General features: G+C 44.5%; 1 protein-coding gene across 5 annotated transcripts in view; it reads right to left on the bottom strand.

Moving 5' to 3' along the window:
• Nucleotides 1-17,806, bottom strand: part of TGFBR1 (transforming growth factor beta receptor 1) — a 74,210-nt gene that overhangs the window by 13,120 nt on the left and 43,284 nt on the right. For all 5 annotated transcript variants that reach the window (XM_073332551.2, XM_073332548.2, XM_073332549.2 and 2 more), the window contains one exon: nt 6,630-6,786. In XM_073332551.2, coding sequence (XP_073188652.1) covers nt 6,630-6,786 — 157 coding nt within the window. The remainder of the gene's footprint in view (nt 1-6,629; nt 6,787-17,806) is intronic.

Raw genomic sequence — 17,806 nt, forward strand, 5'->3', positions numbered from 1 at the left:
GGGGATTCAACCAACCAACAGTTGGGCCATTAGGTCCATCAACTTCGGGCTAGAGGAACTATCTGTGAGAACAGATCTAGGAATTCTGGGAGTTGTACCTATGTGTAGTAGGTCAAAGTCAAAACTGCCTCAGTCAGCACAAAGCTGCAAAAATGAGTATGGCCATGTCTCCTGATTTTGGAAGTCACCCTAGGGATAAGGGAAACTTGTGGAAAGGCATGCACGCAGCCTTCAGACCACTGCAGAATGAAGGAGCCCAGTAACAACCCTGGGATTATGTAGAAACAAGAGACTTCTGGCACTTGGACTTTACATCAGTAGCAAACAGGTCTATCACTGTGGTTCCCCAATGTATGATCATCAACTCTGTAATAGACTTCCACAGCAAACACGTTGAAGTGGTGACTGACTGCTCAGAGAGCCCACCACACTGCTGCTGATGCTCAGGAGGTGAAGGGCCATTGGTGTTGTACTGCATTGGTGGCATGTCCAGAGTTTAAGGACTCCGCAAACAGGAAAACTGAGCATGTGCCTCCCTGCCTGTTTATGTAGTCCATCAAAGGTGTTGTCCATCAGGAGCTGAACTGTGAAGTTTTGAAGCACAGAATGGAAGGTAATGGAGCCTAGCCTGATGACTCTGAGCACTAACACACTGATATCCTACCAGGTCCAAATCCCTTGCATCTGTAACTCCTGAGCACATTCTGCACCAAAAAAAAATAAAAATTCTGCATACAATAGTTTAAAATTCTGCAAATTTTATTTGTCAAATAAATGCAGAGGCTCCAGCACAGCATTGGGGAACACAGGCCACTGGCTGCACAAAGGTGGGAGATCACTGTATAGCTCCCCCCAGGAAACTGACTCTCAGCAGTAAGGCTGCACCCAACCCTGACACAGCACAAGGACGGGGCTTGCTCCGGAAACACCCGAGGGCCATGCCCCTCTGTTCCCGGTGCACCAGGCGTGGGCAGGCAGGGCTCAGCAAGGCAAGATCCAAGTGTCCTAAGTGTGTGTGGGGGGGGATCCAGGTGTGGGTTGAGAGGGTTCTGTATGGGGCAATCTGGGTGCAGGCGGCTCAGTGGGGAAATCCGTGTGTGTGTGGGGATCTGGATACACAGGGGCTTGTTGGGGGGTTCTGGGTGCAACAGTAATGGGACTCTGCAGAGGGGTCCAGGTGAAAGTGGTTCGGGCTCAGAGGAGGTGGTTTGGGTGTGGGTGAGATAGAGCTCGGCAGGGGGATATGGGTGTGGAGGCCTCAGTGGGGGGATGAGGGGGGTCCAGATGCAGCTGGTTGGCACTTGGTGGGATGGGGATCCGGGGGCAGGAGGCTCAGAAGGATAGTCCAGGTGCAGGGATAGTGGGGCTCATCGGGGCGGGGGGTGGTGGGGAGAAGGAGTGCAGAGGCTCGCTGGGAGGGTCTGGGTATGAGGGGGTCTGGATACACGAGGGTTGGGCGGATGTGGGAGCAGCTTCCTGTACAGGGATCCCTCCCCCTGCAGCTTAGGAGCGATGGGCGCAGGAAGCAGGGAAGGGAGTTTGTAGAGCTTCCTTCAGCTGAGGGAGAAATCTGGGGTGGGTCGGACCTGGCCCCAGATGTCGTGCAAAGGAAGAGGAAGCCCCATCCTCCCAGCCCAGCCAGGACTAGCAGCTGATCCTGGGACAGGATAGGAGCCACCAACCAGGTCTTCCCCAGTCCTGTCTCCTGCCCCACAGTGATTTACCTCTCTGCCAGCTGCCCTGGACCCCCAAAAGTACTGCTGGGGAGAGTCACATAACCGCTCTTGTGGCTTACCTTTGCTTCCCCGTCAGAAAGTCATTTTTCTGTAGGGAAACACAGAAATCTGCAGCAGACAAATTCTGCGCATGCGCAGTGGTGCAGAATTCCCCCAGAAGTAAGAATTTGTAGGTGGCCCAAGTGGGCTCCCCAAAACTGAAACATCCATGATTAAACTCCTTGTTGAGAAAAAAGTAGAGAACGGTACTCTTTCCCCACATTTTTGGGCTCCTTTCACCCACTCAGATTTGCTACATGAGGTGGAATCACGACTACCGTATTCATCTAGTGTTTTGCTGAAGGATAGACCAACCTAAGTCAGAACTGGTGTGGTCAGTAATGAAGCCTAGCAGCTGCAAGTGCATCTGCATGGTCATTATTGGAGCTGTATTTGGTGCACCACTGCTTGCATTGAGAGGAATCTGTTTTTGGATTGGGGAGAGCATACCTCCCCAGATTTGATCAGGACTCTATAAGCTCTATTGTCTATGAGGGAATAAGACTTTTTCCCTAGTTCACCAGGAGGCCCCACTAAGAAAATAGGGAGACTGTATAACTTTAGGTATTCTGCATCCTTTTACTGGGATCTGCCTTTCCTCAGCCAATCATCCAGGTGAGGGCAGATTTGAATGCCTTTTCTGAGCTGCACTGCTACCACTGCTATACATTTTGTGAAGACTCTTGGTGCCACAGCAAATTTCAACAGCAGCATCTTGTATTGTAATGGTTGGGCTACACTGTGAATACTAAGTTCTTCCTGAGAGCTGGGTGGATGGCTATGCAGAAGTACACATCCTGCAAGTCGAGAACCAAGAACGGTTCTTGATCCTGGAAACTTTAAATGAAAAGGAAGCAAGCGTTACCATTCTTAATCTGCGACAACGTAGTCGCTGAGTCTCCTCAGGTCTAGGCTAGAAGGGAGGAAGACACTCCCAAGTCAATTCTTATTGAGGATAAAAAGAAGAATTGGGAGTAGAAGAGCTCTTCCTTTATTCCCACAGTACCTCTTCTATGGCCCCTAGAAGGAGCAATGAAGTCACTTCTGTTTGTAAGTCTCGTGTGAGAAGTGCCCCTAAAGAGCAGCTGGCAGGAGAGGGCAGTGAATGGAACTGTATAGGGTAGCGTTGAACAGTGATGTCCAATACCCATTTGTTCATCGTCATAGCTGCCCAAGCCTGGTGGAATGGGACAAGGCAGTTCCTGAAGAGAAGCATAGCCCATAGGTCAACTCCATTGTGGCTCTTAACACAACCAAATTTGCTGAGCCAGAGAGCTCAATTAGTCAAGGAGGCAGATGACTAGCATCCACTCACCTAGTTTTCTTCTGATGCTGGTATTCTGGCAGTCTACCCAGGAGTAAGGAGAAGTCCTTTGCTTTTACTGGGGTTTGCATTCATAAGGTTCTCTGTAAGGAACTGGTATGTCTTCAGGGACTGTAATGTGGCTGTTGAGTCCTTGAGCGAATGGAGAACTTAATCTGTTCTCTGGCTGAAGGGCTTCATTCCCACAAACAGCAGGTCCTCTATTGTGTCCTGTATTTTGCATGGCATGCCTGGAGCCACGAGGCTCATCAAATAATGATGGCCGTGGGCATCGACCCTGTAGCCATATCAGAAGGGTCCATGGCCACCTGTAGCGACAGTCTCATGATCATCTGCCCCGCACCACTGGTGATTCCATCTAGCAGTACTTTTTACCCAGAGCCAGGATTAAATAGAGCAGAGTCCTGCACCAGTGTAAATTTCTCTCTCTGAAGTAGTTTTCTAATTTAGAGAGTAAAATTAAAATAGGTCCCTAATCCTGAATGCCTCTGAAAGTGCACATTCAAAGGAATGTTATAAACCAGAATAAAATAGCCTTGGTTCAAGAGGGAATGGATGAATAAAACAGTAATAACTATTTCTGAAAGAAGAACAGCAACAATAAGGTATGTGCTGGAAGTTGGGTACTTTCAGTCTGGAGACTTGTGTAACACCAATGGGATACCTGGAATGTATGCCATGTCAGTCTTTTAGTAAAATATAGAATTAACTTTGTGTGGGTCTACGGTTCTCAGGAGTAGGAAATAATGTTGAACTGGATAGGGTTGATAACATGCTACTAAAGTTTTAGGCCTGATAAGGAACAAAGACTTTGTCTACACTAGACAGCTTTTTAGCTGGAATTCAGCATTAGAATAGCTCCAGCATCATAAACAATGAAGGCAACTGCGAAGAATGGAGTACGGTTTAATTGTCCTGTCTACAGTTCTGTTTGCATCATTGTAACCATGTTGGTCCCAAGATACAAAACAGACAAGGAAGGTGAGATAATATTTTATTGGACCAAATTCTGCTGGTGAAAATGAAAAGCTTTTGAGCTACACTATGTTCTTCTACAGATCTGGGAAAGGTAATCAAGAGTGTCACAGATAAATACACAATGGAATAGAGCGTTGCAGCAAAGGAGAATTATGGCTAAAAAGGAGTTTAACTGCACAGATGAAAACAAAGAGAAATGGAATAAGGTCACTATTAAGCGCACACTTTTTAAATAAAGTAAAGTAAACCCACTGTTTCCCAATCTGGGAGGTGGGTTCCTAAAGCGGGAGAGAGAGCATGCTGGCCTATACATTTCAAACCTACTCCCTAATCAGAGGCTAGAGACCATTGCCTTTCCCAAGCTCATGGTATTGGGTATAAACTTCTCATATTTCCCTCACAAGGTATCTGTCCAACACCATGTTACAGGCTAGATATCCTACTCTGCACCATTCATGTCCTATATTTGGTCAGACAACTATATTACATACTTCATGCTGAAGTCAGGCACCAACTTTCTATTTCCATCCTGCATATACTACCCTATATACCTTTACTGATTCATCTAAAATAACCCATGTATATGACAAACTGAAAGAGTGGATGGAGGTTGTATCATTATACAATAGAAGGCTATGTAATTGTAATTCACACAGGATACCACTGTTAGCTGGGAATACAATCATACAAATGTAGGACTGGAAGGGACCTCAATATGTCATCTACTCCAGTGTCCTGCACTCAAGGCAGGACTACATAATCACTAGAAAATTCCTGACAGTTGTTTGACTAACCTTGTCTTAGAAACCTCCAATGATGGGAGATTCCACAGCCTCCCTAGGCAATTTGTTAAAGCACTTAACTACCCTGACAATTAAGGAAGTTTTTCCTAATGTCCAACCTAAACCTCCCTTGCTGCAATTTAAGCCCATTGCTTCTTATCCTATCCTCAAAGGTTAACAATAACCATTTTTCACCCACCTCCTTGTAATAACCTTTTATGTACTTGAAAACTATCACGTCCCTCTTCAGTCTTTTTTCCAAACTAGACAAACCCAATTTTTTCAACCTTCCCTCATACGTCACGTTTTCTAGATCTTTAACCATTTTTGTTGCTCTCATCTGGACTTTCTCCAATTTGTCCACATCTTTCCTGAAATGTGGTGCCCAGAACTGGACACAATACTCCAGCTGAGGCTTTATCAGTGTGGAGTAGAGTGGAAGACTTAGTTCTCATGTCTTGCTTACCACACTCCTGCTAATACAGGGGTGAGCAAACATTTTGGCCTGAGGGCCACATTGGGGTTGAAAACTGCACGGAGGCCCAGGTAGGGAAGACTGACTCCCCAAACAGTGTGGCCTCCGCCTCTTATCCACCCGCTCCCACTTCTCACCCCCCGACTACCCCCCTCAGAATCCCCAGCCCATCCAACCCACCCCCTTGTCCCCTGACCGCCCCCTCCCGGGACCCCTCACCCAGTGCAGGACCCCACCCCATATCCAACCCCCCCCATCCAATCCCCCTGCTCCCTGTCCCCTATCCACACCCCCGCCCCCAATAGGCCCCCCGGGACTCCCATGCCTATCCAACTCCCCCCGCTCCCTGTCCCGACCGACCCCCCAGAACCTCTGCCCCATCCAACCACCCCCTGCTCCTGTCCCCCCTGACTGGTCCCCAAGACTCCCTGCACCTTATCCAACCTCCCTGCTCCCTGCCCCCCTACCGAGCGGCAGGCCAGAGCGCTGGTGGCGCGGTGAGGTGAGGATCTTGGGAGGGGGGGGGGGGAAGGTGGGAAGCAGGGGAGGGGCTGGGGGCTAGCCTACCCGGCCAGGAGCTCAAGGGCTGGGCAGGACAGTGCCACGGGCCAGATGTTGCCCGCGGGCAGTAGTTTGCCCACCTCTGTGCTAATACATCCCAGAATTATGTTTGCTTTTTTTGGGGGGGGGGGGGGGGGAGACACGCAACAGCGTTACACTGTTGACTCATATTTAGCTTGTGATCCACTAGAGCTCCGAGATCCCTTTCTGCAGTACTCCTTCCTAGGCAGTCATTTCCCATTTTTTGTGTGCGCAATTGATTGTTCCTTCCTAAGTAGAGTACTCTGCCTTTGTCGTTATTGAATTTCATCCTATTTACTTCAGACCATTTCTCGTTTGTCCAGATTTTGAATTTTAATCCTATCCTTCAAAGCACTTGCAATGCCTCCCAGCATAGTATCATCCACAAACCGTATAACTGTATTCTCTATACCATTATCTAAAATCATTTATGAAGATATTGAAGAGGTGCTGATCTCCCAATACCCAGTACTATTTGCAAATTTTTGCAGTGCTAGACACGCTGAGACCCAGATTCAGCAAGGCTCTTGTGCATGGAGTAGTTCCATTGACTCATCGACAGGAAAGGATGGGAGTGGGGGAAGCCCTGCCTGCTGCAGACAATTTTGTAGGTTATTCTTCATACTGCCATTCTGACCCATGACTATCAATCTCTTACACAGAAAGGAGAGGAAGAAGCATTCTGAAGAAAAATAATTTGATAATGATTTTACCTTTTTGTTCCCACTCTGTGGTTTGGGGCAATATCAATTGTGTCTGTAGCTGAATCGTGTCTCACTGCCAATCCTAAATCCGCAATACAACACGTTCCATTCTTTTTTACCAATATATTTTTTGATTTCAAGTCTCTGTGAGCAATGGCTGGCTTTCCTGCAGAGGAAAAAAAAATAATTTAAAAAAAAAAAAAAGGTAGAAGAGGCAAAAGCCCCAAAACAAATCCCTACTACTAACTAAAGAACGTTTCAGAAATCCTCTACTACATATTCTCACCTGGGTGAGGAGTTCAAGATTTTGAGGTTATGAATCAAAGAATCACATTTGTATCTATAATGTGAAGGTTTGATGTGGAGTTTTAAATGTAGGTTCTTGAAGAAAACAGAAAGATGTGCTCTATTGGTAGAACAGCCACGATCTGCATATGTGAAATTTGTAGATTAGTTAATATGATCACTATATTCTAGGAATTTAGCACTGATTTGTCTACGGCTGAAGGGAAAAAAATGTACTAGCTAGAGTCACACTCATCTCTGTACAGTTGTGACTACAAAACAATAGTTGACTAAACAGAACAATACATTATATTGAACATCACTTGATGATATTTTGGAAAGACTATTCATATGAATTGAGCAACTAATGTATAACAAAAATGGTGTAATAAGCTAATGTCTTTGGTGTAGCAAAATTTTTTGTATACAATTGTGCCTTCTAGGTACTACCACAATATTATAGGAGAACAACAGAAATGTTGAGACAGGACTTTCATTCTAAACCCGTGTTTAACTACTTATAACTTTGAGCAAAGATTATCTTTTGGAATGACATTACTTATAACTTAGTTTCAAAGCAGAAGTGTGTGTTTACCATGAACCCCACAAACAATTTCAATGTTCATCAAAGCATAATTAATAGATATCTTTTTAAAATGAAAGGAGCTATTGAAGGGATGAACTGTTGTCTACCAATGCCTGTAAGGGCTTGTCTACACGAACATTTAGTTTGTGGTAAGCTACAGTGTGAATCTACCCCAGTCTAGTCTGCCACACACTAAACTGTCTGTATGAACCTTGCTGATGAACAGTTCGTGTGCTTTAATCTACCCTGCTCTGAAATGGAAACAGATGAAACCACACTAATGAACTGCTAGTGCATGGCAGAAGCAGACCCCAGCTTGCAGTGAACTAAATTTCAAGCAGACAAGCCCCAACCTGCAGTTAAAGGAAATCCATCTGGTTAGATTTATGTCTGCATGATCCTAAGGTACTATACTTGCTCAGTGCTGCAGAGGAAAGCAAAAAGTACCAAGGCTCCCTGCAAGCATGTCCCAGAGGAAGACTGCTTCTAAACCTTCAAATTTTTCCATCAGTTTAAATACCACAGTTAAGGTTATAAACCCATACATGTCCCAAGATAGCAACGACATCCAAATCATTCATTTCTGTGAATGCTGATCACTTATTTTAAAGCACTTTACACATTCAAAAAGCATTACAAACATTAAATCAATCAATCTTTACTATATACCCCTTGAGGTTGATACAGTAAGTAATCACATTTTACAAATATGAAAACTAAGGCTGAGGTATAACGTGCTCAAGGCCACCCAGCAATTCAGTGGCACAGCCAAGACGAGACACTGATCACATTCTGGAATACAACGTTTTGTTGAAATTCTAGGGAAGCCTTCTACACAAGTAATTTTCATGGGGGAGAGAGAGAGAGATTAGGCTGGATTGGCTTTTTTTGGTAAGACAATGATTTGGAACTTCTGTATCTTCAAATCATGATAAACACCAGTACAAATATGTACCTAAAACAATTCCCTTTGGGTAGTGCCTATGTTCTTCAGTAGCTTTGCCAAGCTCACAGCAGGACCAATATGCTGCAGGACTATTTTTCCTTATATGAAGCCTCATTATATAAGCCATCGGAGACCGTATATTTATAATGGAAGTGTTAATTAGAAGTGAAAAGAAATTGAGACCAGTCTGAAATATAATTTCAGGATTTTGTGTTTTCCTTACAATACAAGGCAAACCATGATCTGTGTTCAATAAAATAGGTGAAGAATGTTCTACCATTTATGAAAAATCCAACTCCTTACCAAATACTGAAAAATCAACTCCTTTTGCTGCTAAGAATATTCTTTCTCCAGATAAAAAGAAAATAATGTTTCCAGAGTAACTTTATTTTTTCTTGTCTTGTTTTTCTGACAAGTAGGTACTGCAGCTAATCTCTCTCAAAATAAAGAACATTTTTAAGTAAGCTCTTATGTTTTGAGACTTGAGTCACAGGCCTGTAACATTTTGGTGTGTGTATATATATAAAAAATTTGTTATCAGAGAATTCCACTCAGATCTATTACATACAGTAGTGACATTTTTGAACACGTTATTGGTTTTAATATATTCCACTCACTGAAGGTTAGCATGCACCCAGTGCACTTGAGCTGGAGACTTTTGGTCAGCAGTGCCCATCAGGGAGATGCATGAACCCTGAGTGTCCTCATGCCTCTAGTTGAAAGAATACAGGGTAGGGTCACCTCAACAATTCTCCCCATCCAGTTCCTTTGCACTGGAATCTTGGTGATACCAGACTGAAGTAGTAGCAATGCAGTGTGTGTCATAGAATGTGGGTACACAACACATCTTGAACCACAACTACTTTACAGGTAAGTAACCGTTTCTTTGGGTGTTTGTACATATATTCCACTGTAGATGCCTCCCACGAGCAGTACACCTTTGCTGGCGGAAAATCGGAATCTACTCGAACTGTCTTACCAAAGTTTGCATCAGCTCTGGATGCTTCAAGGATGGCATAATGTTGAGCAAACGTGTACCAAAGACTGAGCTGTTGCCTTACAAAAGTCTTGGACTTGATCATTGCTAAGAAAAGCCATAGAAGTAGCTTGAGCCCTAGCAGACTGTACAGTAATCATTGCTCGTGGTGGCACTGTTGCTAGGTCAGAACAAATCCTGATGAAGGCAGTGATCCAACTGGAAATTCTTTAGGATGTTACTGCCTGGCTTCTCATTCTCTCTGCATAAGCTACAAAGAGTCTTAGTGAGGATCTCTATCAATCAGTTTTGTCCTCTCTATATAAAAAGAAAATGACCTACAAATGTCCAGTGGGTGTAGCTGTCATTCCTGAAAGTATGTGGTTCTGGAAGAACATTGGTAAATGTATGATCCTGGTTTAGGTGAAATTCAAGACCACTTTTTATAAGAATTTGGGGGTGAGGACTTAATGAGACCTTATTCTTGTAAAAAACTGTAAATGGGCATGTAACATGAAAATTTCCCACAATATTTGTGAGATCTTACTAAGTAAGTTTCTGTACATTGTGGGCCATAGATTATATGTAATTCCATGGGGGAGGGTGATTACAGCTCCTGCAGGAGTAAAGAACAGCAGAGGGTGAGATTAGGCAAATTCATTCACTTTGTAACACCTCCAGAGAAGTACCATCACCTGGACAGGCTCACATATGCTGGCTCAAACTGGATTCTCCAGAGACCAGACAAGGAAAGAACTCTTGGATAAATAGGTTTCAGAGTAGCAGCCGTGTTAGTCTGTATCCGCAAAAAGAAAAGGGGTACTTGTGGCACCTTAGAGACTAACAAATTTATTTGAGCGTAAGCTTTCATGAGCTACAGCTCACTTCATCGGATGCATACAGTGGAAAATACAGTGGGGAGATTTTATATACACAGAGAACATGAAACAGTGGGTGTTACCATACACACTGTAACAAGAGTGATTAGGTAAGGTGAACAGGAGAGCGCAGGAGGGGGGACGGGGACCTTTTGTAGTGATAATCAAGGTGGGCCATTTCCAGCAGTTGAAAAGAACGTGTGAGGAACAGTAGGGGGAGGGGGGAAATAAACATGAGGAAATAGTTTTACTTTGTGTAATGACTCATCCACTCCCAGTCTTTATTCAAGCCTAAGTTAATTGTATCCAGTTTGCAAGTTAATTCCAATTCAGCAGTCTCTCGTTGGAGTCTAAAGTTTTTTTTTTATTGAAGAATTGCCACTTTTAGGTCTATAATTGAGTGACCAAAGAGATTGAAGTGTTCTCCGACTGGTTTTTGAATGTTATAATTCTTGATGTCTGATTTGTGTCCATTTATTCATTTACGTAGAGACTGACATGTACATTGGCCAAACTGGACAGAGGGGCATTGCTGGCACATGATGGCATATATCACATTGGTAGATGTGCATGAGAATGAACCTCTGATGGTGTGGCTGGTGTGATTTGGTCCTATGATCGTGTCCCTTGAACAGATATGTGGACACAGTTGGCAACGGGCTTTGTTGCAAGGATAGGTTCCTGGGTTAGTGGTTTTGTTGCGTGGTTGCTGGCGAGTATTTGCTTCAGGTTGGGGGGCTGTCTGTAAGCAAGGACTGGCCTGTCTCCCAAGATCTGAGAGAGTGATGGGTCGTCCTTCAGGATAGGTTGTAGATCCTTGATGATGAGTTGGAGAGGTTTTAATTGGGGGCTGAAGATGATGGCTAATGGCGTTCTGTTATTTTCTTTGTTGGGCCTGTCCTGTAGTAGGTGACTTCTGGGTACTCTTCTGGCTCTGTCAATCTGTTTCTTCACTTCAGCAGGTGGGTATTGTAGTTGTAAGAAAGCTTGATAGAGATCTTGTAGGTGTTTGTCTCTGTATGAGGGGTTGGAGCAAATGCGGTTGTATCGTAGAGCTTGGCTGTAGACAATGGATCATGTGGTGTGGTCTGTTTGAAAGCTGGAGGCATGTAGGTAGGCATAGCGGTCAGTAGGTTTCTGGTATAGGGTGGTGTTTATGTGACCATCGCTTATTAGCGCCGTAGTGTCCACGAAGTGGATCTCTTGTGTGGACTGGTCCAGGCCGAGGTTGATGATGGGATGAAAATTGTTGAAATCAAGGAATTCCTCAAGGGCTTCTTTTCCATGGGTCCAGATGATGATATCAATGTAGCGCAAGTAGAGTGGGGCATTAGGGGACGAGAGCTGAGGAAGCGTTCTTCCAAGTCAGCCATAAAAATGTTGGCATACTGTGGGGACATGCGGGTACCCATAGCAGTGCTGCTGATTTGAAGGTATACATTGTCCCCAAATATGAAATAGTTATGGGTGAGGACAAAGTCACAAAGTTCAGCCACCAGGTTTGCCGTAACATTATCGGGGATACTGTTCCTGATGGCCTGTAGTCCATCTTTGTGTGGAATGTTGGATGTAGAAGGCTTCTACATCCGTAGTGGCTAGGATGGTGTTTTCAGGAAGATCACAGATGGATTGTAGTTTCCTCAGGAAGTCAGTGGTGTCTTGAAGATAGCCGGAAAGGCTGGTAGCGTAGGGCCTGAGCAGGGAGTCTACATAGCCAGACAATCCTGCTGTCAGGGTGCCAATGCCTGAGATGATGGGGCGTCCAGGATTTCCAGGTTTATGGATCTTGGGTATCAGATAGAATACCCCTGGTCGGGGTTCTAGGGGTGTGTCTGTGCAGATTTGATCTTGTGCTTTTTCAGGGAGTTTCTTGAGCAAATGCTGTAGTTTCTTTTAGTAACCCTCAGTGGGATCAGAGGGTAATGGCTTGTAGAAAGTGGTGTTAGAGAGCTGCCTACTAGCCTCTTGTTCATATTCCGACCTATTCACGATGACGACAGCACCTCCTTTGTCAGCCTTTTTGATTATGATGTCAGAGTTGTTTCTGAGGCTGTGGATGGCATTGTGTTCAGCACGGCTGAGGTTATGGGGCAAGTGATGCTGCTTTTCCACAATTTCAGCCCGTGTACATTGGCAGAAGCACTCTATGTGGAAGTCCAGTCTGTTGTTTCGACCTTCAGGAGGAGTCCACCCAGAATCCTTCTTTTTGTAGTCTTGGTAGGAAGGTCTCTGTGGGTTAGTATGTTGTTCAGAGGTGTGTTGGAAATATTCCTTGAGTCAGAGATGCTGAAAATAGGATTCTAGGTCACCACAGAACTGTATCATGTTCGTTGGGGTAGAGGGGCAGAAGGAGAGGCCCCGAGATAGGACAGATAGTAATGTGATGTATGCCATCATGTGTCAGCAATGCCCCTCTGCCATGTACATTGGCCAAACCGGACAGTCAGTACGTAAAAGAATAAACGGACACAAATCAGACGTCAAGAATTATAACATTCAAAAACCAGTCGGAGAACACTTCAATCTTTCTGGTCACTCGATTACAGACCTAAAAGTGGCAATTCTTCAACAAAAAAACTTCAAAAACAGACTCCAACGAGAGACTGTTCAATTGGAATTAATTTGCAAACTGGATACAATTAACTTAGGCTTGAATAAAGACTGGGAGTGGATGGGTCATTACACAAAGTAAAACTATTTCCTCAGGTTTATTTCCTCTCCCCCCAAGTTCTTGTCAACTGCTGGAAATGGCCCACCTTGATCATCACTACAAAAGTCCTCCCCTACTGGTAATAGCTCACCTTACCTGATCACTCTTGTTACAGTCTGTATGGTAACACCCATTGTTTCATGTTCTCTGTGTATATAAAATCTCCCCACTGTATTTTCCACTACATTCATCCGATGAAGTGAGCTGTAGCTCACGAAAGCTTATGCTCAAATAAATTAGTTAGTCTCTTAGGTGCCATAAGTACTCCTTTTGGATAAATAGCTTGAGTTTAAACTGACTCAGGGTCTTCTTTCTGATCCAATAAATGGATAAAGTTCTGTCTCAGGAGGAGGGGAAGGAATCCTTGCGAAAAAATTGGAAGGACTGACACTGACCCAAGCCCTCGATGGAGTTGCAGGGGGTGAGGGGGCAGGGATGATCACTAATAAGCTATTTTATCATGTGTATACGGTTGTTGGGTTTTTGTGGGGTTTTTTAGGGTGGGGGGGAGAAAGTTTCTCTGCAAAGCCTTTATGTGGAATAAATGTGTGCTTAGAAAGTGCTGGGTGGTAATTACAGCTGTTCATAGCTTCTGAAGAGAAAACAGAGTGCAGATGCTAGCACACAGTCTGGCTTATGGGGATATCACAGTGTATGCAGGAAACTGAGCAGCTGAGAAAAAGCCCTGGGTCAAGATGGAGAGTGGCCTGGGTCTCTATTCAAGAGGTGACAGCTGATTAGCTGGGTGCTGTTGGTGGACCACGGAGGGGAAATACAGATACATTTGCCCTGAACAGTGACGGGGGGAGAGGGGATCCTGCTATTGAAGATTTCAGCTCTCTCACTGTTATTACAACTGGGAAAGCTGTCTTATGTGATAAGTAGAAGAGAGAGCACAAGGCTAAGGGCTCAAAGGGTGGTCCCATAAATCCTGCTAATACTAAATTAATGTCCCAGGAAAGAAGAGATTCCTGTTAGTGAGTAAACCCTTATGAGGCCTTTTAAAAATGTTCTTACCATGGGATGGGAGACCATTGAACATGCCTGGAGAGGAGGGTGAATGCAAGAGATGGCTGTCAGGTGAGATTAAAACATAACAAAAACCCTCCAGCCTTATTTTAACACATCTTGGACCTGCACTTTGACTGGAGACTGGTGGGTGCAAGTAGAACATTTTTTCCACTTAGCCATTAAAGTGGTTCTACTTTTGACTCTTGCTGCTAGTGAGGACATGTGAACACACTCTCCAGTGCAGTTAGCCACTCATCATCCACACTGAGTTGGAGACTGAAGATTGGGGTGTATAATTTAGTCATGATTCAGAGATTGTCCTAGAGCAACAATAAAGTAATTGGAGGTTGTAGTGATAGGGTTAGAAGATCAAAGAATGAGTAATGCCTTGGCCATCCCAGGGCTATTAATCATCCCAGGTCAGTTTTGTTTCAACTTTCTGATCACACTAATAATCATACAGTATCTCTAGATCACAGGGAAACAGGAATACATGTGTTACTGGTCCTGGGTTCTGGTTGGCCCTGGAGCAGAAGTGACATTTTGTTTTCTTGGTTGCAAACAGATCTATGTTGGGGAACCCCTATTTGTTGAATATCTGCACTACCTTGTTTTTCAGGACCATTTAGGATTTTCAACTAAGTATCTGCTGAGGTGATCCACCAACATGTTCTGCGCGTCAGGCGACATGAAGCTTTGATAGTGATGTTGTTCCAAATGCAGAAGTTCCAAACTTGTACCACCTCTGGGAACAAGGGGTTTGATCTTGCTCCCTCTTCTTTGTCAAAGGTAACAGTCATCTGTGATCACCTGGACAGTAAGGCTTTTGAGAGATGGAAGAAATACTTTGCAGGCACAAAATACAGCTCGCAGCTCCAAGATGTATACAAGAGCTGGCCTATAGACCCTGAGTTTGTGCCTATCCAGGTGTGCTCTCCAACCCAGCATGGAGGCATGTGAGGGAAATGGAAAGGAGAACAGTACTCCCCTGCATATCCACTACCTTGATGATCAAACTGTAAGTAGCATGTCCAAAAGATACTTCACTGATACAAACTTCAACCAGCTTTGCATCCACTACAGGTGACATCTGGCATAAGTGGAGGATGCCATGTTTCCTAGCAATCCCAGCTAAGACCTTACTTTTGTTCCTGGGAAAGCCTGTAGATCGATCCATAGGGTTAGGATGGACTGAAACATTTCCTGAAGGCAAGTAGGCTGTTGCGGTCAGAGTTGTGAATGGCTCCAATGAACTCAATTCTTTGTACAGGAGATTGTATCATTTTTCCTGTTTATTTTAGGCCCAGCTGTGCAAATGGCAACTGTTTCTGATGGATGCTGTCCATTATTTGTTGGATAGACCAAATGCAAATTAACCAACTGCCCAGACATGGGAATATGTGAGTATGGAGTCATTTGAAGTGAGCTGCAACCACTGCCCTATACTTTGTAAAAACTCTTGTGCTGATGAGAGGCTAAATGGAAACACTGTATATTGCTAATGGTAGTCCCCTACTAGGCATCTTAAATAGCTATCCACCCAAGCCACAAAGTATGTGAAAGTAGGCATTCTGCAGACTTAGATCAGTGTGCCAGTTATTTCAATCTCGGGATGTGATAGAGACAAGGGACATCAGCTTTCTGAATTTTAGCTTGTGAGCACCTCTGTCCCTTCTACTCTTATGTACCACAGGCAGAACAGTCTAGTCTCATGTACGGCATAATATTTTGCCGTAATTTTGGTTGTTGTGTTTAGCATGAAGGTGCTGGGTGGCCTGTGATATTCAGGAAGAGGTTAGACTAGATGATCCGGTGGTCCCTTCTGGCCTTACATTCTATGATTATGATCCTGGATGGTGTTCAATTTTCTTGGTTGCAGGGTAGTCCTCAGATCCCTCCCCCCACCACCAGTCCCCTTTTGGGTATGAAAAAAATATCATGAGTAGAAACCCCTTCCCATGTGCTGTAAAGCAACCTCCTCTACTGCTCTGAGAGCTAGAATACGCTGTACCTCTTAAAGCAGTACCAACTCATGAGAACGGTCCTTGAATAAGAAAGGGGAAGGTGAGTAAGGCAGGACAAGGACTGATATTGGATTGTGTATCCCAGTACCACAGACTGTCTGGAACCATCAATCAATGGTTATGGAGTTCCAGACACTGAGGTACAACAGGTTCCCCAAAGAAGGGGACAGTCACATTCTGGGGTGCAATCCAAACCAGTGAAGAGTTGCCACCTCTTGGATTTACAAGTGCCTCACAATCCCTGGCCCCTGTGGATCTCCACCTGGGATGGCCACAGCCAGCAACACGCATGGACTCTAAATACTGGGCAGCCCTGGTCCAATGCTTTGGATCCTGAAACCTGCCTGCAACACCACAGATTTCTCTTGGCTTCCACCAGCCTTGGTTAACAACTGGTATGGTGACTCCACACACTCCTCAGCTCAGTTTTCCCACAAACTGAAAAGTCCAGCCCTGCCCTGGAACAATCAGAGGGCTATTAAAGTTCATTGCCCTTTTAAAGGAGTCAATATTCAACAGTTTGTTACTTGAACTGGAGCTACCAAACAGTTCAGTTTACACACAGCCTGGTTTAGATTAAAAACAAAACAAAAGGTAGGATTTTAAGTCCATTCAAGTAGACGGTAACATAGAAATGGTTACCAACAAATAAAAGTGAAAACATGGATCTACATCTAAAACTTTACTTAACAAGTCTCGGTTCAAGACTTCATTTAAGATGGCCTTTTTCACCCCCAGTCTTCCAGCAGGATGGTGACTATCTGCTCCTCGATCAGGATCTCTCCCAGAGGCCCAAAGGTGCTGGGGCCTTTATCTTCTTAGGTCAAAGAGATAAAGGGGCAGAAAACCTTAAGTTCATAGTTCAGTGAACCTGTGAAGTGGATTCTTCTGAAGGTTAACCCTCAAAGTAAAGTTTATCCATGAGGAAGGCAACATGGAGTCTGGTGATGAACAAGGCTCCATGCTCTTTCTTCCCACACTTGTGTTTACTCAATTGCAAATTGTTCCCTTTCCTGCCATCTCCTCCCACAGCTGTCTTGAGAACCCTATTTACTACTATATGTAATTGATGTAAACACAGTCCTTTGTTTAGGAGAGATCTGTTTAACAACTTTTGCCAAGGGCTGTCTGCTTCTGAACATGTGCTAACACCACAAGGGGGGAGGGGGATTCATAACTGCATATACATTTTGCTACATACATTTCCTTATGATATTGACTAGCAAGTTATTAGTTTTCAGAATGATAACTCAAGGCATATTTTGTACAAATATTATTGCAATACTGTGTAGGGTATGAATTCAGAAGTGATTTAAAATCACAGACAGATAGGGAAGATCAAGATGACTAGGGCTCTGCTCTTGATGAAGCAGTCAAATTGGCTGTCTTGATGTTGGTGGAGTCTAATGGGTAAAGCTTATTGATACAGAAGCCTATGACTTTCTTAGTAGAGACTTATCCTGCTTTCAAGGAAACAGCCTGTCTAGGCTGGAAGCTAGGCTGTCAATTATATTGTTGAGGCCTATGCTGCCTCCTTTAGGGGCTGGGGCATACACTCTTAGCCCTGGTCTACACTTGGGGGGGGTGGGAATCAATCTAAGATATGCAACTTCAGCTACATGAATAACGTAGCTGAAGTCAACGTACTTAGATCGACTTACCGTGGTGTCTTCACTGCAGTGAGTCGACTGCTGTAGCTCCCCCGTCGACTTGGCCTGCGCCTCTCGCACAGCTGGAGTACAGAAGTCGACGGGAGAGCACTCGGGGTTC

Source organism: Lepidochelys kempii, chromosome 2 (genome assembly GCF_965140285.1).
Source record: "Lepidochelys kempii isolate rLepKem1 chromosome 2, rLepKem1.hap1, whole genome shotgun sequence".
In the NCBI taxonomy this organism is placed as follows: domain Eukaryota; kingdom Metazoa; phylum Chordata; order Testudines; family Cheloniidae; genus Lepidochelys; species Lepidochelys kempii.